Source organism: Chelonoidis abingdonii, chromosome 2, assembly GCF_003597395.2.
Source record: "Chelonoidis abingdonii isolate Lonesome George chromosome 2, CheloAbing_2.0, whole genome shotgun sequence".
Classification (NCBI taxonomy): Eukaryota; Metazoa; Chordata; order Testudines; family Testudinidae; genus Chelonoidis; species Chelonoidis abingdonii.
Window position 1 is genome coordinate 249,565,080 of NC_133770.1, and position 21,458 is coordinate 249,586,537.

General features: G+C 41.8%; 1 protein-coding gene and 1 long non-coding RNA gene across 3 annotated transcripts; one reads left to right on the forward strand and one right to left on the reverse strand.

Annotated features, from left to right (window-relative positions):
* Positions 1 to 626: 626 nt before the first annotated feature.
* Positions 627 to 12,404, reverse strand: ZFAND1 (zinc finger AN1-type containing 1). Of its 2 annotated transcripts, none has more exons than XM_032787171.2 (8): positions 12,281 to 12,404; positions 9,700 to 9,742; positions 8,186 to 8,225; positions 7,797 to 7,924; positions 7,618 to 7,709; positions 4,530 to 4,654; positions 1,466 to 1,621; positions 627 to 1,361 (listed from the first exon to the last, which is right to left on the reverse strand). In XM_032787171.2, exons 1-8 carry the CDS (start codon positions 12,333 to 12,335, stop codon positions 1,191 to 1,193), a joined length of 810 nt encoding a protein of 269 aa, XP_032643062.1. In that variant the 5' UTR covers positions 12,336 to 12,404; the 3' UTR covers positions 627 to 1,190. The 2 variants fall into 2 exon arrangements, with proteins under 2 accessions (XP_032643062.1, XP_032643063.1); XM_032787172.2 differs by lacking the exon at positions 12,281 to 12,404 and adding an exon at positions 10,787 to 10,927.
* A 9-nt stretch (positions 12,405 to 12,413) lies between these two features.
* Positions 12,414 to 21,034, forward strand: LOC142046394 (uncharacterized). Its single transcript, XR_012655368.1, has 2 exons — positions 12,414 to 12,522; positions 20,097 to 21,034. It is a non-coding gene; the product is annotated as an uncharacterized LOC142046394 (long non-coding RNA).
* Positions 21,035 to 21,458: the final 424 nt, after the last annotated feature.

The following is a 21,458-nucleotide window of genomic DNA, read 5'->3' on the forward strand; positions in this document are numbered from 1 at the left end:
ATTGTGTTAAATGAGCTGCATGAGACACGGGTCCCTGTCTCGAAGAAGACATCTGTTTAAAAACTCAAATATCTACGATCATTAGCTAAATAGGATTTTGCATGTTATGAAAACTTGCTTGTCTTTGGTACTTATATGGCCCCGATTACTGTAGTAATTAAGTGCCTCAGAATCTTTAATATATTTATCCTTTTAATACCCCTGGGATGTAGGGAAATGCTATTATCTCCTTTTTACAGATGGAAAACTGAAGAATAGAGAGACTAAGACCAAGGTCTCATAGGAAGTCTGTGACCACGTAGGGACTTGAGCCCAGGTCTCCCAAGTCATAGGTTAGCTCCCTAACCACTGAACAATACTGCCTCACGTGTGAGCTTGTAAAACATGGGGTTGTTTTTTTTCAAACTCTGTCCTGTACATTCTTAAAAGGAAGAAATAGAGAATAAAAAATACATTACTGTCGTGCTTTAGAAAGGTACTGGACTGTTCTGTTCTGTAGGGCTGTCACTCTGTTTAGCCACAAAAGAGTGAGATGCAGAATGAAGAAGGCTCTAGGTCAAACCAGGTGTCCCCTCCAACAATATAAGCAGCTTCTTATCTCTTTAGTTAACGGTTCACTCTGCTGGTTTACATTATTAATTCATTTATTGTTTTCATCAATACTTTGTAATGTACAAAAAAAATACTTTAAAATACAAAACCAAAAGATAAAAATTTCATTTGGTTGCATAATGGCAATAGAATAAAATAAATGGAAAGAGTCATATCACAGAGGTGATGTCCGCTTACCAATCCATTCTCTTTTTAGCAGTATCAACCACTCCCAAGTTTTGGTAGCTGGTGGATTAGTTAGTTTACTGCCACAGGCATCCTGTGCCAGTTGTGACTGGAACACTTTCTGTCTTATAAATATTTCAAATTCACCAACATCAAATATTTATTAAATGGGTTAAACTATTGTTTCAAGTAACCACAACTGTTCTCCATTAAATATATACATTTATTTTTAGAGATTGGGCTCAATTCTACCCACAGTTATGCAGATGCAACTCCCACTGAAGTTGGTGGGAATTGTTTCTGGGTGGCTGAGGGCCGAATCAGGTCTGAACCTATTCTAAATGTAAGTTGTGCTTGGATTTATCTCAGTGTTTTTTCTGGTGATCTTTGTTTCCATCCAGTTCACCAATTAGCTACTCTAAATATGAATTTGTATCTTCTATAAACTGATCTTCATTATCAAGGTATTCCAGAATAATGTTTCCACCATTATATAATGGACACTCTTGATTGGATAGCCAAGTAGCCAATGTGTGGTCCAATGGCAAAGCTTCTCCAGATGCAGTATGACACAGCCTTAATTTCTGCAAGAAATGCCCCCCGCAAAAACATCTTGCTGTTAATTCATATTCATGCATGAAAGACAGAAAAAAATTATAACAAATGAAAATTGCTACCACTGATTTACCTTGGCTGTTGATTTGTTGTTGTCATTTTTAAGGTCTGCTAAGCAAGCTGCAAAATCTACTACTTTGCCAATACTCCACTTACTGCAAAAGAACATGGGTTTGCTCTTCTCCTTGCTTCCCTTAGGTAAAAACACTTGAAAGTAAATTCTTTCTGTCTATAGTAAGAAACAGAGAAACATGAACTCAGGAGAAACGAACAAGGACAAACACACATCAATTAATTTTGCTGGTCTAAAGAGAATTAAGCTGATGTGTACATTAATAATTATAATTAATCACTTTATACTGCAGTACTCCCCAAAGGCCTCAGTCGAGATTAGGCTCCCATTGTGCTAGATGCGGTTACAAATACCTATATGAAGAGAAAGTCCTTGCCCTGGCTATCAAGACAATAATGATCGCTTTGAAGACGAAGAAGGTAGTTTAAAGAGAATGCTGGTTGGGCTCCCGTGCTGGTGTTTGTCAGGAATACAATATGTCACAATACTGTGGAAGTCCCAAGCTGAAAGCCAACAGAAGGCTGCTGGTAGTAATGTACTTCTGTCAAGGCCAGCTTCTCAACCTTCATCCTCCTCCCTGTAGGTACCAAAAGCTTTGTGGCCTTCCCCGTGACTGAAGCATTTATAAGAGAGGGTACTATTACAACCTTTATTTCCTAAAAGATGCATATTTTAAATATGAAGTAGGGACAACCTGTTTTTTTCTGGTTTGTTTTCCCCTTCACACTTGTTTCCCTGGTTTCATCAACTTCTATTTTATGTTCTATAAACACAATAGGTAGGTTCGCCTTTGCCAGGTGCCAGCTGAAAGCAAGTAAGCAAGATAAAAATATTTCTTCTTTTCATTGGTTTTACTTGGGTTTCCCCTAGAAAGAATTCATACTTGAGCACTGACTCTAACCCTGAATTCCATCCACACACAAAAAAACCTTTAACTCAAGTGTGGTGGTGTTTTTAACTCAAGTTACCTGGCCCAAGAGGGGACATAGGCTGAAACTCAAACAAGCGCAACTCATAACCTACTAACATGACCACTCTATAGTTGGATGCAGGATAGTGCCACTCTACTGCTGATAGTCCTCCAATGTTTTCCCACAATTCCTACTGTGTGCCCAGAAAGGACAGACAAGTTCTCTCACAATTCACTGGGACAGAATTCATACAGTAATACTAATCATGAGATGTGCCTCCATAAGTCTCACTGCAACACCTGAGTGAGTACAATGCCAAGGCAGACATAGCAACTTGACTGTTATTTCACAATCTGGCTATTCTCACTCAAGCCAGGCAAACTCAAGAGGAGTAACTTGAGTTTATTGTGAAGTCAAGACATATCGTGGGAAACAATCCAGAAAAAAACCTACAAATTTAGAAAGAGTTCGACAAGAAAAACTAGAGGGCTTAACTAGACCAACTTTCCAGCTGTGAGAAGTGATGCAGCAGAGAGGGATCCAAGAGACATCTGTCACTAAGCTGAAGAGACAGTTGGGCAGAATAGCACAGCATGAGGGCTGGGAAGAGAGACTGAGAAGGGAATGGAAAAGAGAGGAGAATTGTGGGTTGGAGCTTAATTGCATCTGTGATAGATTATCACTATTCTACATTATTAAACAATTAAACTCCAGTTAAGCAAATGAATAATGAAAGGAATTAACACAGAGCCATTTGTGCTGTGGGTTACAATCTTTAGAGTTAGGGAGCAGCAATTTAATTGCCTTATAACAAAAAAGCCTAAACTCATTATGTTTCCTCCTGCATCTCAAGATGTTAATCACTGTCTCCATTCGTACATCTATTAAAATGGCATAATCTCAGGATTGTGCAGCAAGCAAGGACTTCACATTAAGATTGCTACCTAAACAGGAATGTTTAATTTGTACTCCAAGCATGTGGAGATCTGTAGTAGAGAAAAAGTCATAATAGGATTCAGAGAGGGAAGAGCTACATTTGTTTTACAGTAATTAAATGTAAAACAAGACAAAGCCTAATAGTAAAAATGATGAAATGCATTGTATATGATATGGCCAATATATAAAATTACAAATTGGTCTAGAATGAAATCTTGCAAGAGGGAAACAGAAAGACATTTACAAACTAAAAATCACCCTGGTTTGGAAAAAAAAAATGGAGCTGTTGTTCTGAATGATCATAGTGAGAAACAATGAAGAATCTCTGAAGTAATGGATGCTGCTGACCTTGGCTATGGTGAAATATGTAGCTCAGCTAAACTGTAGCAGAAGTATGAACAAATCTTGTTTTATCACTCAAAGTTCAGGCCAAGTATGAGCTAGATTTCTCCAGGCTGGCACAAAGATATGTAAATTGCACCCTCTATGCACCAACCAGGGTCACTGCATCCACATGAGAGGGCAGGCAGTGCTTCAACTGTGAACCTCTCTCAGGGGTTATGGGCGTTAAGACTTAGGTCGTGTCTATGCTTCAGCAGAACAGCTATGGTACTGCAGCTGTGCCGCTGTAGCATAGATGCTTCCTTCATTGTTGGAAGGGGTTTTCTATACATGTAAGTAATCCATCTCTCTGAGAGGCAGTAGCTAAGTCAATTATGTCTACAGTGGGGATTAAGCTGAACTAACTGTGTCACACAGGGCACAACATTTTTCACAGCCCTTAGTGGTGCAGACCAGGCCTTCTTTTGGATTGCAGTTTGTTCATGGTTAGTGTCCCAGATTAATTTGCTGTTTAAATAGAAAACTACAAGTTCATTTTCTCTCTCACGCACAATATAAGACGATTTGCTTTCAGACAGGAGATTCAGGCCCTGCTCCCGCATATGCTGAATTTTACACACGAGTACTCGGCTGAGTTTAATAGGACTACTCCAGTGTGTGAAGTTAAGCGTGAGTGTAAATGATTGTGTTTTCAGGGGCTAATTCAGAAACAAAAATAAGTAAACAGAATACTTTTTTTTTTTTTAATATTCTGTTTTACTCTAAATGAGAGAGTAAAATTAACAACAAAAGTCTAAAAATCTGTTTATATCCTTAAATAAACAGAGTAAATAAGAAACATGGATGTGGTTTGAAGGCAACTGCGTATGACTGACCTGTGGCAAGGACTTATCCCCACACGCATGCATTTTCAGTTTCATTAGTGCCACCTTTGCCACTGTTTCACTGTTTTTTGCTCCTTTCCGTCTTTTGCTTCTTACTGCCTCCTCCTTTTTAGAATCTGAGGGAAATATTTCTGAATGTTACTGCAAGTCATGTTTTCTTTCACTCTGTTACAAATGAAATTACCATTGCGTCTATTGTCACAAAATGTTTAAAGTTCAGTGCAGTGGAATAATTTAGATCTGCCTCTATGGGTGTGACCACACTGCAGCGGGGGCAAGCCTCCCAGTCAAGGTAGACAGATTCATGATAGCAGGGCTTGAGCTAGCACACTAAAATAGCGGAATGAGCATGGCAACCTGGACTACAGCTCAGACTCTCAAGCCCACCTGTCCCCTAAGTTTGAGACATACCTTTTGTGAGTGGATCCCCTTCTCTTCCATGCATCCTGCAACCATCATAGAGTTGCTAGTACTCTGAGTACTAGGGAGTCTGGCCAGTCCTAATGGAATTAGTAACTAGGGCTGTCAAGTGATTAAAAAAATTAATCACGATTAATCGCACTGTTAAACAATAATAGAATAGCATTTATTTAAATATTTTTGGGTGTTTTCTACATTTTCAAATATATTGATTTCAATTACAACAGAGAATAGAAAGTGTACAGTGCTCACTTTGTATTTATTTTTGATTACAAGTATTTGCACTGCAAAAATGATGAAAGAAATAGTATTTTTCAATTCACCTCTTACAAGTACTGTAGTACCATCTCTTTGTCATGAAAGTGCAACATACAAATGTAGTGTTTTTTTGGTTAAATAACTGCACTCCAAAACAATGTACAATTTTAGAGCCTGCAAGTCCACTCAGTCCTACTTCTCATTCATCCAATCTCTCAGACAAACAAGTTTGTTTACATTTGCAGGAGATAATGCTGTCTGCTTCTTGTTTACAATGTCACCTGAAAGTGAGAACAGAGGTTTGCATGGCACTGTAACCAGTATCGCAAGATATTTTCGTGCCAGATGCACTAAAGATTCATATGTCCCTTCATGCTTCAACCACCATTCCAGAAGACATGCATCCATGCTGATGACGGGTTCTGCTCGATAACAATTGAAAGCAGTGTGGACTGACACATTTTATTTTCATCCTCGGAGTCAGGTGCCACCAGCGGAAAACTGATTTTCTTTTTTGGTGGTTCGGGTTCTGTAATTTCCACATCGGAATGTTGCTCTATTCAGACTTCTGAACGCAAGCTCCACACCTCATCCCTCTCAGATTTTGGAAGGCACTTCAGATTCTTAAACCTTGGGTCAAGTGCTTTAGAAAGCATTTCCTTAGAAATCTCACACTGGTACCTTCCTTATGTTTTGTCAAATCTGCAGTGAATGTATTCTTAAAATGAACATATGCTGGGAACATCATCCGAGACTGCTATAACATGAAATATATGGCAGAATGAAGGTAAAACAGAGCAGGGGACATACTATTCTCCCCCAATAAGTTCTATCACAAATTTAATTAACTCTTTTTTTTTAAATTAGCATCATCAGCATGGAAGTATGTCCTCTGGAATGGTGGCTGAAGCATGAAGAGGCAAACAAACGTTTAGCTTATGTGGCACATAAATACCTTGCAATGCCCGCTACAAAAATGCCTTGCAAATGTCAGTTCTCACTTTCTGGTGACACTGTAAATAAGAAGAGGACAGCATTATCTCCTGTAAATGTAAACAAACTTGTTTATGTTAGCGATTGGCTGAACAAGAAGTAGGACTGAGTGGACTTGTATACTCTAAAGTTTTACATTGTTTTGTTCTGGAGTGCAGTTATTTAACAAAAAAAATCTACATTTGTATGTTGCACTCTCACGACAGAGATTGTACTGCAGTACTTGTATGAGATGAATTGAAAAATACTATTTGTTTATCATTTTTACAGTGCAAATGTTCGTAATAAAAAAATAATATACGCTTTGTATTCTGTGTTGTAGTTGAAATCAATATATATGAAAACGTAGAAAAACCTCCAAAATATTTAATAATTTTCAGTTGGTATTCTATTGTTTAACAGAGCGATTAAAACTGCAATTAATTTTTTTAATTATGATTAATTTTTTGAGTTAATTGCGTGAGTTAACTGCGATTAATCGACAGCCCTATTAGTAACTGGGCCAGAGAAATGTGCTGGGGTGAAGCAGAAAGAGATCACATCCTCTGCACTGATCTGTGGCAGCAGAGCAGCACTGGGGGAGCATAAGCTACATGAGCTGAACAGATGCAGAAAGTGGTGCTTCTAAATGTGCTTTACCACAACATCCCTGACGTACTATTCCAGCCCCTCCATTACACAAACATAACGTGGCCAGGGGACCCATGTCTGGCAGTGCTCCTTACTGTAGGTCTAGCCCACAGGGCCATAAAAGTGCCCACTCTGTGGCCAAACTTTGCTACTATGAGGGCTGCCCGGGCAACATGCTAGGAGCCTAAGGTTTGCACCCAATCTGCATATATTTTTACCTAATATTTTTACTAATCCACACAATCACAATACTTACCTTTCATTGCAACAGAAACTGCTATTTAGACTTGATTAGCAATAAAATCCAGTCTCCCTCAGCTTTGTCCTCATCCTCTATTTGCAGGGAAAGGGCAGCCTGGGCCACATCTGGATTTTAGGGCTCACTTTAGGGACATATGTCATACTGTATAATGTCTCCAAATATAGGAGCAGGGCTATACATAGGCACTCACAGGCAGCCGTTATCCATTCAAGGTACCTTCTTCTTTTGAGAAGCTTGGACCTCTAGACTAATACAAAAGCTCAAACAGCCCACTGAAGAAAATACACCTCTACCCTGCTACAACGCGACCCGATATAACATGAATTCGGGTATAACGTGGTAAAGCAGCACTCCGGGGGGACAGGGGGGGGGGGGGGGGGGCTGCGCACTCTGGCTGCTCAAAGCAAGTTCGATATAACGTGGTTACACCTATAGTGCAGTAAGATTTTTTGGCTCCCAAGGACAGCGTTATATCGGGGTAGAGGTGTAATACAATAAATATCCTATGGTACTTGCCTATAATATCTTTAACTAGCTTCTGGGTAGCAGCCATGCGAGGTTTAGGGGTATCCAGTTTCTCACACTCATGGTCTGACTGATGACGGTGTCTATAAACAATAGAACAGCAAACTCTCATTAGATGTTCCATATGTTAACAACGGAGCATAGAGGTTTCAACACTTTGCTCTGCTCACCTTAAGCAAAACTGTTTCTTGCAGTATGGGCATAAAACTGGTAAAAGCTCTTTTCCATGGCAGCCCTTATAAGTGCATGGGTAAGATTGATGTTCATCTGATTTCATGCTTTCGCTTCTTATATTCACCTAAACATTATTAAGAAACATGCAGTGTAAATACACATATGTAATGAAAAAAACTTGCATCCTTATCCAACTTGCTTTAGTGCTTTGATTCTGACATTACAGAAAAACAGTAAATTAACTTAGAGTGCTTTAAGGGAGACCTGCAAGCTTTAAACAAACACAAAAGTTCTCCACTTGCAGCTATGTGAATTGAACATCCCCAATAACCAGGTTTGGTGGGGTTTTGATGTCTTGCAAAGAAATCACAAATTATCAGCTTACCTCAGAACAGCCATGAGAATCCCGGCTTCTATGTTGAAGGCTTAGAGTTAAAAGAAAAAAAGACCCCATCATTATCCAAATTTCAAAAAAGCAAAAAGAAAGCATGAGCCCATATAAGTGTTTGATAAGTTGTAATGTAGCATGACTTTCATTATGATCAATTTTCAACTTAATAACCACCATTCTCTTAAAAATCTGTATGCTGGTACAAGTTTTGTATCACCAAGGGGATTGGTTAAAATTAAAAGTGTCATATTGCTCTTGACAGCATATGAAGGTTTAGTTCTCAAAAATTAGGCCCCAATTCAGCAAAGTACTTTTAGTGAAAGGGGCTACTCGCATGCTTAAAACTAAGGCCCAGATCCACAAATCAACTTAGCTGGCTAAACTCCAGATGTAATCCCAATTTTAAGCCCATCAGTGATCTATAAAACCCCACTCAGCTACTACCTAACCGTAAACTCACTCAGCACCTACATTTTTGCTGTAAAAGTTCCCTGGCCACCTAAGTTTCTGCCTCTAGACATGTGCATCCAATCTCATCCCTAAACCCCAGCACAATCCACAAACAGGGGGTAATGGAGGAGCACCTATCTTTCTCACATAGTCCAATCCGGTAAGCATGCTCTGAGCATGCCTACCAGCCTGAGACACATTCAAAATCCAGGAAGGAGGCTGGAGGTGTGTGCCTCCCTTATAACTTTCAGCCCAGTGGCTAGAGCTCTCACCCAGGATGTGGCAGACCCAGTCAACAGAGCAGAGGTTCTGGACCCTGGGTCTCTAATCTTCCAGATGGGTGCTCTAATTACCAGGCTAGAGAGACATTCTCACTTCCTCTCTCTGACCCAATGACTATTTAATTATTTCTCCAAAGTAGAACATCTTCAACAGGAGAGACTGAGGAAGACTAACATTAGAATCTAATCTAATTTGAGTGTCACATCAAATATATATACAGAACATTTATTTATCAAGATTCTCAGAACTGGAAGCAGAAAATTAAACGAGTTTGTCTGACCATATATTACCAGAAAGCAATAAGAAGCGTAAGAAGCCTATAAGCAGTGAGCTGCTTTATCTGACAACTTAACTGGGAAAGAAAAGAGCTAAATTTATAGCATGCATTCCAAGAATTTTAACTCCAACGTAGGGAACTCTAAGTGAGATAGCTCTGTTTTGATCTGGCTGCGTACAAAAATATCTTCCTGTTGACTTAAATCAGAGGTACCAAAAGCACAAGCTGAAGACCAAATATGCCCTATGGAGTATGGCCATCTTCTTTGTCTAACTGCACTCATTCACAAAAGACCCAGAGAAAAAAAATAGGACAGTAATAAGAATTCATGATATATCTTCCTGAATTTATGCTACAAAAAACTTATCTCCTTTTTCACTAAATCAACAGTGACACTCTCCTTGATTTTTCTATTCAGTTTAAAATACTGTAACATTTCCTTTTTGGTAGTTGGATTCACGTTTAAGTGTCTAAGATCATACATTATATGATGTCTTACCAAAAAACTCCTGAACAGCCATCACATACAAAGGGCAGAAAATCTGAAACCAAAAGAGAGGGTTTTTTTGATTAGCTAAGGTAATTATTTAGCTAATAGTTTTTAATCTAAATATGTATAAGGTTAACTACCAATGCCCACAAGAAATAAATGCAAAAATGTCTTCCCTACCAAAGCATTCAAACCAATTTACATTCAGCCCTTCATACAGTGCCTGCATTAATATTTAAGAAATTGGACCAAGTCTAATTTGCTAATTCTACAGACTCAAAAAGACTTTAAAAAGTTAAATCTACTTAACAATGTTGTTGGTTTTTTTGTAGCACATCTTAAAACATGCACAGTGTATTCTAGTTTGCTACTGCTACTAAAAAAATAAGAGGTAAAATGAAGTGCATTCATGTATATTCTAGGAGTAGGAATTTGAAGTGTACTTCTGTACAAAAAAGCAAGCTGTATTTTATCAGTGTCAGCCAATTTATAATTTATAACAAGATCACCCTGATCAGTACCCCAGTTACAGTTTGATGGAGTACAAGGGGGAATCTTTGCTTTTGTACAACTATTATAAGGTGATGCACAAACCAATCTCATCTTTTGATATACATTCATCCCTTAATTCTGTGGCAAATCTAGGTATTTAAGCTATTATGTAGAATGACTGGTGCAATCAGTCATATATGAATGCTTTATTTTTTACAGGGGTGAAACCATGTCTAGTACTTAGGTCATGGTACTGGGCATCAGTCCGGTTTACTGGGCTCTATTCCTGATTCTACTGCTAACTTCCTGTATAAACTCAGGCAAGTCACTTAGTCCAGTGTGACCTTTACTCATAATGATGAGCACTTACTCAAGAAAGTAGTCTCACTGACTTCAAGAAGACTATTCGTATTAGTAAATGATTACAACATGAATAAGGGTTGCACAACTGCACCCCATATCTTTCTATTTATCAGTTTCCGCATCTGCAAATGTGATTTCATAATACAGAGGTGTGATGTTTCCCTAATTATCTTTGTAAAACATTATGAGAACTTTTGATGAAAGGTGCTATAAGAATGCAAGGTCTTATTATATACATTACCCATAAAATCTGGTATTTGCAAATTGACCTTTTGCCAACCTTTAACAAGACTGTACTTCTCTTCACAGCTTATGCTGTCTTTATGGCTTTTCCTGAACTAGCATTTTTCAGAAAATCGCCCAGTTTTGCACTACCACTGTACCACATCAACTCCAATGGTGGTAGCACTAGAGCAAACAGAGGTAGATGTTTTTACAAATGTGTCACCTAACACAGCTCAGAACAAAGCTAGACAATGAGATAGTGTAGATGGGGCTCAGATGTTTTCCTAACACAGCAACAGTGAGTTTTCCCAAAAAATGCTGGTGTAAACAAAACATATATTAAGTACCACAGTTCTAAAAGAAACTGCAGAAAGTGCAGCCACAAAGCTCTCTATGGCTCTCCTAACTTGTGTGGTACTATTACACATCTCATTAGGCACTGGAATGGCATTGATTTCAAAGTGCCAGACCAGGAGGAATGGGGAAAGGGCCATCAGCCCCATTAACAATGAATCTGCAAAGGTAAACTTCTTTTTCTGGCCCACTACACTACACAATTCAGTGCACCTGCTCTAATCCCCATCAAATGAGACTGAAAATTCTGTCAGCTGTTGAAAACATTCTGGTAAATGAAACAAAAACTATACCCAGTGAAGGCATCCTTTCCTTAATGATGCTTCAGATGCCACCCTTTAATTGTAACATGCTTTTAACATGTTTCTCCAAAAAAAATTTCTTTGCATGCTGACACTGGCAACTTAGCTGCAAGGAGCCTCAACCTCTCGTGGAGAAAAGCAGGCAGGTTGTGGGATAGCTCAATGGTTTGCGCATTAGCTTGCTAAACAAAGGGTTGTGAATTCAATCCCTGAAGGGGGCATTTAGATATCTGGGACGAAAATCAGTCTGGGGATTGGTCCTGCTTTGAGCAGGGCTGGGTTGGACTATATAACCTCCTGAGGTCCCTTCCAACCCTGGTAGTCTGTGGTTCTAACTTACACACTACTTCAGCCCTGTTCCTGTCATCTCACTGCCCCTCATGGGCATGATGGATTTGCTGATGGCTGAACCATACTAGGGTTTCCTGGAGGCAGCCACTGCAGCATCTCATCCAGAGGAGAGACAAACCCCAGGATCATTAGACTGCCCTTGAAAATGACACTTACTGCGGGCCAAGGGAGGACAGCCTCAGACCCAGCAGCCAGACTGAACTGTTCTGGGTGAGACACACACAGGGAGCAGTGGCTGAGGTGGGCCAACAAGGGTCAACAGCTCGCACCTGGCCACGCCCACGTCTCCTCCCGCCAGGCGCTGCCTGTCGGAGCTGGGATCACGCCCACTTTCAGAGACAGGCCACGCCCCTTTACAAGCCCCGCCGTGTCCCGCCTCCTGAGCTCAATCACAGACAGCTCGTGCTCGCCGCACCGCCCAAGCGGGAGTGGTTCCTGCGACAATGAAATAGGAAAACATCTGAGCCCCATCTACACTAATAGCCCGAGTGCCCCTCACCTACCCAGCTGGCCGCAGTGCTCCACCCCGCAGTGCTGCCCGATCGCCAGCTCCGCCATCGCACCCCCTGCGCCTGCGCCACGGCTTGCTCAGTCACTGTTATTGCGCGGGGACTGTTGGGATATTGGAGGGCTACCGGCGGAGGGGCGGAGTTACTGTCCTTGTGTATACGTCACTGCCCCACCGCGGGGATTGGCTGGAGAAACCTTGTGACGGGGGGGCAGGGGAGCTGTCTAGTCCAGTGCAGTGTGTGAGGGTGAGCGCCGGGGAGTGGTGGCTGCTTGGAGTTCGTGTGGGCAGTGGTCTGCGAGGAGTGGGGCTGAAGAGGGGTACGGGCAGTGAGCAGTGGTGTGGGGGTAGGAATGGGGCTGAGGAGGGGTACGGGCAGTGGGCAGGGTGTGTGCGAGGAATGGGGCTGAGGAGGGGTGTGGGCAGTGGTGTAGGGGTAGGAATGGGGCTAAGGAGAGGTACGGGCAGTGAGCAGGGTGTGTGCGAGGAATGGGGCTGAGGAAGGGTACGGGCAGTGGGCAGGGTGTGTGCGAGGAATGGGGCTGAGGAGGGGTATGAGCATTGGGGAGGGGTGTGTGCGAGGAATTGGGCTGAGGAGGGGCATGAGCATTGGGGAGGGGTGTGTGAGAGGAATGGGGCTGAGGAGGGGTACGGGCAGTGGGCAGGGTGTGGGGTAGGAATGGGAGTGGGTATGGGCTGTGGAGTAGGGTGTGTGTAAGGAATAGGGTGTGGAGTTTGGGGAGGGTGGTGCATGGGCTGGAAGAGTCAGGGTGGCCATGTCTTGTGGAAGGGTGTTCAGTGCTGAGGGGTTCCTGGCAGTGGTGGCAGGTTTGTATAATTTTTGGTGGTGCCTAGAATGGGCCCAGGTCCTGCCCCCTCCCTCCCACCTGCCTAAGGCTCTGGGAGAGAGTTAGGGTGTGGGAGGGGTGTGGAGGCAGCATGCAGAGACACCACGCTGCAGGGATGTGCAGCCGCTTCCAGGAGTGGTGCGGAGTGAGAGTGGGCAGGAAGCCACCTTAGCCCCACTGCGCTGGCAGTGGTGGTCCCTGGGCCCTTTTAAATCACCTGGGGGCGGCAGGTGGGGCTGAGAGATGATCCAGTGGAAGCGCACGGGGGCAGCAGGTGGGGCCGGGGGAGGGACCTAGCCCCAAACTGTGGAGCCGGGCCCTGAATATTTCTGGAGCACAGGCACCACAAGCCCATATAACTCGCCGTTCCTGGGAGGCTGGGCGTGTGGTGGGGGAGTGTGTATGGGGGTTGCAGTCTGTCTCTGGGGAGAGGTCAGTTTCTAGGCTAGTCTAAGAGTGGGACTGAGACCATAAATGTCTCAGTGTCATGCCTCTTTTCTGCCACTCTTTGAGCTCAGCAGAGTAAATGCCAAAGGTGAAATACCAAGGTATAAAATGACTATTTATAAGAACAGTCATACCGGGTGAGATCAGTAGTCCAGCTAGCCTAGTATCCTGTCTTCGGGCAGTCTCCGGTGCCACATGATTCAAATGGAATAAACAGAACAGGAAAATTTTGAGTGATCCATCCCTCTTGTCCAGACCCACCTTCTGGAAGTTTGAGGGTTAGGAGAACCTGCAACCAGCTTGGCTAATAGCCATTGATGGACCAACCTCCATGAATGTATTTAATTATTTTTTTTTACCCATTATGCTTTTGGTCTACACAACATTGCCTCACAACCAAGTTCCACAGGTTGACTATATGTTTTGTGAAGAAATATTTCCTTATGTTTGTTTTAAACCTGTTGCCTATTAATTTCATTAGGTGACCCTTAGTTCTTGTATTATGTGAAGGCGTAAATAACACTTCCATATTAACTTTCTCCACACCATTCCTAGTTTTATAGACTTCTATTGTATTTCCTCTTCGTCGTCTCTTTTCTAAGATGAACAGCCCCAGTCTTTTTAATCTCTCCTCATATGGAAGCTTGTTTCATGCCCATAACCATTTTTGTTGCCCTTTCCTGCATCTTTTCCAAATCTAATATCTTTTTTGAGATGGCGCGACCAGAACTGCACACAATAGTCAAGGTTTGGGCTTACTATGTATTTATATAGTGGCATTATGTTATTTTCTGACTTATCATTTATTCCTTTCATAATGGTTCCTGACATTCTGTTAGCTTTTTAGATTGCTGCTGCACATTGAGTGGATATTTTCAGAGAACGACCCATGATAACTCCAGGATCTCTTCCTTGAGTGATAACAGCTAATTTAGACCCCCAACATTTTCTTTGTATAGTTGGGATTATGTTTTCCAGCTTGCATTACTTTGCATTTATTAACATTGAATTTCATCTGCCTTTTTGTTGCCCAGTCACCTAGTTTTTTGAGATCCCTTTGTAATTCTGTGCAGACATCTTTGGACTTAACTGTCTTGAGTAATTTTGTTTTGTCTTCATACTTTGCCACCTCACTGGTCACTCCCTTTTCCCAGGATCATTTATGAATATGTTGAACAGCATAGGTCCAAGTACAGGTCTTTGGAGGATACTGCTATTTACCTCTCTCCATTGTGAAAACTGACCATTTATTCCTACTCTTTGTTTCCTAGCTTTTAAACAGTTACTGATCCACAAGAGGACCTTCCGTCTTATTCCATGGCTGCTTACTTTGCTTACAAGCCTTTGGTGAGGAACCTTGTCAAAGGCTTTCTGAAAGTCCAAGTGCATTATATGCACTGCATCATCTTTGTCCACATGCTCGTTGACACTAGGGTGGCCAGATAGCAAGTGTGAAAAACAGACTTTTTTTGGTGGGGGGAGAGGAGGGATATTGTTGCATATATAAGACAATGCCTCTAATGCTGGGACAGTCCTGATAATATTGAGACGTTTGGTCACCCTAATTGACACTTCAAAGAATTCTAATAGATTGGTGAGGCGTGATTTCCCTTTACAAAAGTCATGTTGATTCTTTCCTAACATTATTTATCTACGTTTCTGATCATTCTGTTCTTTGCTATACTTTCAAACAATATGCTTGGTACTTAAGTGAGGTTTACCGGACTGTAACTGCTAGGATCACCTCTGGAGACTTTTTAAAAAATCAGCATTACAGTAGCTACCATCTACTCATCTGGTACAGAGGCAGATTTACATGATAGGTTACATACCACAACTAGTAGTTCTGCAATTTAATATTTGAGTTCTTTCAGAATCTGGCATGAATTGTCTCTGGTCCTAGTGAATTATCGTTGTTTAATGTATCATTTTGTTCCAAAATCTCCTTTATTGATACCTCAACCTGGGACAGTTTCTTAGATTTGTCACCTAAAAAAAATGCCAATGCAAAGAATTCATTAGCTTCTTTGCAATGGCCTTGATATGCACCAGATAAAAGGCAGCCTCTGAGTCACCCCTTTCCCTCATCATTGGCGGCAATGAATCCTAGAGATAGGGCACTAAATTAATTGTTTGAGAGGTAAGGTTTATTCCTCTTAAACCAATTTTAGCATTTCAGCTGCTGCTGTTTCACCCCACTTAGGTGTAATACACGTATTCTTAATACGTTCACGGGTACCATGACTTAACAATTGTCACCATACTCCACACCATGGCCACTGAATTCCAACTTGCAGAGTGACCTTGGACAAGTCAGTTTTGTATTTTATAAATATTTGGTGTGGTGATATCTCTGGTCCTAAGGGCATGTACCATAATTTCTCACTTTCCATGGAATTTTCATGCTCCTTGAAGCTTTGAGTCTCCTGAACATCAACAGTGTTGCTCTCAGAGGATTACAAGATTGAGATTTTGTCTTCACTCACATGTTTAAATGAGACCATTTTTCTGTACTTCTCACTTTATTTTATAGTCCATTAAGGCTGATAACTTCTGCTCATTTGCTATGTGGTTATCCTATCAAGAGCTTACTAATGAGGGGTGTGATTTTGGTGTCTAGGGTAAATCACACTTCTCCATTGGGTTTCCTTTCTTGATCTGGATTAAGAAATCCTGTTTACTCACAGGACAGGTCATTGTAAGTTTCCTCGAAGTCCTATCAGTGTGCTTCAACTTTCCCGTGAAGGGACTACAGCCCAGATCTGTTACCCAGGGTTTTCAGACCCCAAAGCAGTGGTAATTTGACTGTTTCTCTGCAGGCAGTGTCAGGAATAAATCAGTGGGGGCAGAACTCATCCTGATAAATAATTGGCACAAGCAAAAGTGTTTTCACCTAAAACTACTTTTTATTAGAACTTGAGCACATGTATGCTGTCACAGTAGGGTTTAGAGCATTTCAAAACATTTGCAATTATCTAAAAAGTTTGAAATGGTTCGGAGGGATCAGCAGCCAGGCTTCTGGGGAGGCCTCTCCTTCTGTCTGACTGCTGGGGAACTTAGCTGTCAAATCCTTGCCCAAAGAAAGGTTCCTCAGACTGCTGCAAAGCAAAATCATTTCTCTGATCATTTATTGCTGACTTCAAACAAAGCATATAACCTATAGTGACTCCTAGTGGGTCACCAGTTCTGATTTCAGCAAAACTATTAATTTTCTGTTATCAAAATTAGTTCTAGTCATAACAATAATAAAATATACATATAAAAGGTTTCAAAAGCACTCAAGACCGAGGTTGGCTGTCCAAATGCTCCTATTTTCATTAAACCGTCACTTCTTATTCCATCCTCCCATTCTGATAGCAATGCTGCAAACATGCAGCTGTGTGGCCTTGCCTGTCAGGGCCTAAGATTTTCTTACCTATGTGATGTTTGTTTTCAGCAGCAGTTGTTGAACATACAAAATTGCTGACTGCAGTGTGGTCAGTTTCTGGGGTAACAGATCCCCAAAGTGATTTAGGTGCCTAATCCCCAGATTTAAGTGTTGAAACCTCTGCTTGGTTGCTGCCTAAACCTGTAGTCACCTAAACTTGCTCAACACCTAAATTTTCACTGTAAAAGTTCCTTCGGCGCCTAAGTTTCTGCCTCTGAGCACAGTCACTGCAGCTTCAAGGGGCATCCAGAAACCTAAGGACTAGAGGGATCCTCAGAGTAGGGGAAGATAGGTGTTCTAACCGCCTGTCTTTCTTGTCGGGCCTGACCTAGTAGATGTGCTCAGACCATGTCTGTTGGATCAGACCATTCAGAATCCCAGAGGAAGGATATAAGTTCCAGCTTGGTGGCTAGAGCACTTGCCTATGATGTGGGAGACTGAGGTTCAACTGCACCTCCCCCTGCATCTGAAATAATTTGAACAGGCGTCTTTTGCTTCTCAGTAAAGTTCCCTAACCAGTAGGCTGAGGGGGCAGGGTGCTCTCTTGCTGAAGCTGTTCCACTGTGTATAAATATTGGCTATAATCAGTGTGCAAGAAGAATTCATTTCTTACCCATATGCTGCACCAGCTAAAGGCAGGGCCGCCCAGAGGATTCAGGGGGCCTGGGGTCTTCGGTGGTGGTCCTTCCACTCTGGGTCTTCAGGGCACCTCAGCGGTGGATCCCGGAGCGAATGAAGGACCCGCCGCTGAACTGCCGCCGAAGACCCAGAGCAGAAGGCACCCTTGCCACCGAAGACCCAGAGTGGAAGAAGCTCCGGGTCTTCAGCAGCGGGTCCTTCACTCGCTCTGGGCATGTTCGGCGGCACTAAAGGACTTGCTGCCGAATACCTGCTGAAAACTCTCTTGGGGGCCACTGAAAACTTTCGTGGGGGCTCGTGCAGGGCCTGGGGCAAATTGCCCTGCTTTCCCCCCCCCCACCCGGGCAGCCCTGACTAAAAAGGGGAGGCATGTGACCTCACGTGACCCCACCTACCCCCTCCATGATCCATCCCATGTTACCTAGTGGGGGAGGCTCTGTTCTCCTCCCGCTGTACTGGAGACTTCTGAACAGCAGGGCTCTCTGGAGCTGCAGCAGCAAAAGGAGCAGAACATGGGGCCACCAGGTGGCCCCATGCCGGCAGTTCCTCCGGCACAGCTGTACCACCACCAGCCCTGTCCTCCAGTGGAGCTTCTGTGCAGACCCTAGACAGGAGACGCAGGGACGCAGCTGTGTGGAAGGGCTAGGGGCAGTACAGCCATGCCGGAGGAGCTGCACATTCTGCTCCTTTCACCGCTGTGGTTCCCGGGTGAGCCCTCAGCTGCAGGGCTCTCCTAGGAACCACAGTGGCGAAAGGAGCAGACTATGGAGCTGCCGGGCAGCCCCATGCTGACAGCTCCTCTGGTTTAAATCTTCTTTCAAAATCAGTGTCCAAAGTACTTTTGTATCAGCTGTGTCCTATGCAGTGACAAATTATAATTTCTATCTGAATTATTTACCAACATTTTACCAGGCCTGCTTTAAATACTTATTTAGTCATTTGTATTACAGTAATGTCTAAAATCCATAATCAAGGACAAGGTCATACTATGCTAGCTGCTGTATATACACATAGTTAGGAACTGCCCTAACACCAAAGTATGTCAAAGATATAGAAAGCACTTTTATCCTGATTATTGAAAGTACACTGCCAAAGATGGAGATAAGAGGCAGAAAAATTGAAACCATATTAAAATATCTTGTGCAGTTTATAAATTAAATTTACATTTTTTTTAACATGAGGACAATTGTTCAGTTCTTGCATCTACATTTTCATTTCAATTTAGAATCCAGAATGGAGCCTAAGTTCGGAAGTATATAAGTGCAAAGGGAAAGAATGAGGACAACTCTCTCTTTTTTTATTATTTACTTATAGAACACCTTACATGTCCATGGTGCTTTGAATACTGATAAGTCCCTGTCCCAATCAATTTACAACCTATTTGTCCAATCCTATTCTATTTTATTCAGGTTCTTATACCAGCCTCATCACCATAGTAGCTGAGCATGTGCCAGCAGTGCACTAAGCAACATGATTAATATCTGGCATATGTCTTCCGGGAACGCTTGCTGCCAAATCTAGTACTTGTATTAGGAGCTCCATTGAAGTCAGAGGGCAGACACGTTAATCTGTCCCCTGTTGTGTCTCTTATTGGATCCATGAATCTACAAGACATTCTTGGCAATTTAGCTATGTGAAACCAAAATAAGAGTGGTCATCTTTCTGAAAAAGTTCCCTATGTGTGTGGTTTGCCCTTTGACGGGAACCATGGTCTGCTGGTTAGGGCACTAGCTTGGGTACAGGAGACTAGTGTTCAGTTCCCAGCTCCATCATGCACATCTGGTGTTCCTTAGGCAAGTCACTTAGCCTCTCTGCTTCAGTTTCCCCACCATTAAAATGGGAATAATAATACTTCCATACCCCATACAGGCGTGGTAAGGCTAAATACATTAAAAGATGAAGTGCTTTGAAATCTACTGATCTATATAAGAAATAGCCATAATTATTAAAAACACTCATTACAGCATGAAGCTGGAAAATGAAAAATTGCACAAGCTGTTGAGAAACTTTTTAGAAAGCTTTATTTAGTTAGATTCTTAGTGGCTTGGGACAAGGACTGTGTATTTGTATGTGGGTGTGGACAAAGCCTAGCTATGACACATGGCCAGAAAGGGTTAAGCATCCTGCAGGATAAATGACCCAAATTCAACCTTTAGGGACATATTGGTAGATAATGTTTGTGTTTTGTATGTTTACATATATATTGTTAGAGGTTAACAATGTAATCAAACAGTCGCTGCCTATGCTGTATCAAAAGGAAATCTTAATATTTAAATGAACTATAAATAGTGATATCACTGTATTCATCTTTCTTTGATATGTATAGCAATCACCTCCGAATGGTGGAAAACAGGCAATTGCCTTACGTTAATCCCTATAACTAATTACCAGTGATGCTTAGGAAACAGGTCTATTTCAAAGTCTTCATGATTGCCTATTGTTTGCCTAAGGACTCCGAGCTGTCAAGAGAAGGCCTGGAACTGTATAAAGAAGCCTTGAGTCTTGATCCTTTTTATTTCAGATCTGCTTGATGCTTTATCCAGGGGAAGCTTGAGTTGTAAGACTGAGATCTCCAGTTCCATCTGGATCACCCGAAATATGAACATTGGACTATAACGTATAGACTATTTCTGAAATAACTCTTTGCAACTACAAAGCTCACCATCTCTACTATGAATGTGATCTCAGAACTGTACTCATGTTTGTATGTATACTGATCTTTTAACCAATATTCTCTCTCTTTTCCTTTTTAATAAATTTTAGATTAGTTAATAAGGATTGGCTGTAAGTGTGTATTTGGGTAAGATCTGGAATGTTTCTTAATGTGGGAGGTAATGTGTCCGATCCTTTGGGATTGGTAGAACTTCCTTATGATGAATAAGATATTCAGTAATCCTCATTATATTTGATTTGGTGTCTAGGTAGAGGCCTGAGGCTGGGTTGCTTTAAGGGAACTGTGTTGTTGGCTTCTGGGTAACTACTAAGGTATTATAGAAGCTCTTTGTGCTGGCTTGGTAAATCTATGTATTGGAATATCCACTAGCTTTGGGGATTGTCTGCCCCATTCTTTGCAGTTTACCCTAATTGAGTGACCTCAGTGTGGCTCCCCTGGGACCCCGGTCATACTAGCACATTATGGATGTTACTGGAATGTAAAGAATAAAGTTGAATTGGGCATTTACAGCCTTAAGAATAAGATTATTAAATCTCTTTCAAGTAACATTGTATAACATTGTGGAAGTCCAACTTATTCATTTTTGTTTTACCCTTTTGGTCTGAAATTGTGAAAATGGAAGTTTTTGTTCAGTAATAGTAGTTTTATTATTTCTGCAGAGAAGAGCATGTGAAGAATATTGTGAATAGTAATAAATAACTGTATTGCATAAGATTCTGATTATGCGATGTTATTAAAGATTGTGTGACTATCAGTAAAGGCATGTTTCAAATCTACAAGGATCTGTGCATAGCTCATGAGAAAGGAATAGATAAGAGCACAATAAATAGATGCTTTGCTCTGTGCCAGCTCTGCTCCCTAACAGGTCTTTAGTATAACATGGCATACGTGACCACAGGGATTATGCACACAGGTTGTTCCTCATATGGGTCAGCTGAAACGTGATGATGGAGCAGTGTGAAACCACAACTAGGCTTACTGTAACTGGTGAGCCTGCTCAGCGCTGAACTTGGAGCACTGTGCCATCTGTACTCTACACTATGAAAACTACCCAGGGGTCAGCAATGAGTGCAGCTGAAACGTTGCTGAACATGATTTAACTGCAAGCATACCAAAGGCAAACTGTGTTCAGCACCAT

Excerpts from the sequence above, each read along its gene's own strand:
- ZFAND1 (XM_032787171.2), bottom strand. The coding sequence starts at position 12,335 with ATGGCGGAGCTGGCGATCGGGCAGCACTGCGGGGTGGAGCACTGCGGC. Across the intron at positions 8,226-9,699 it reads GGCTGTTCAGGAGTTTTTTG|CCTTCAACATAGAAGCCGGG; the intron begins GTAAGACATCAT and ends TTTAACTCTAAG. Across the intron at positions 1,622-4,529 it reads GGGATAAGTCCTTGCCACAG|ACAGAAAGAATTTACTTTCA; the intron begins GTCAGTCATACG and ends TTCTTACTATAG.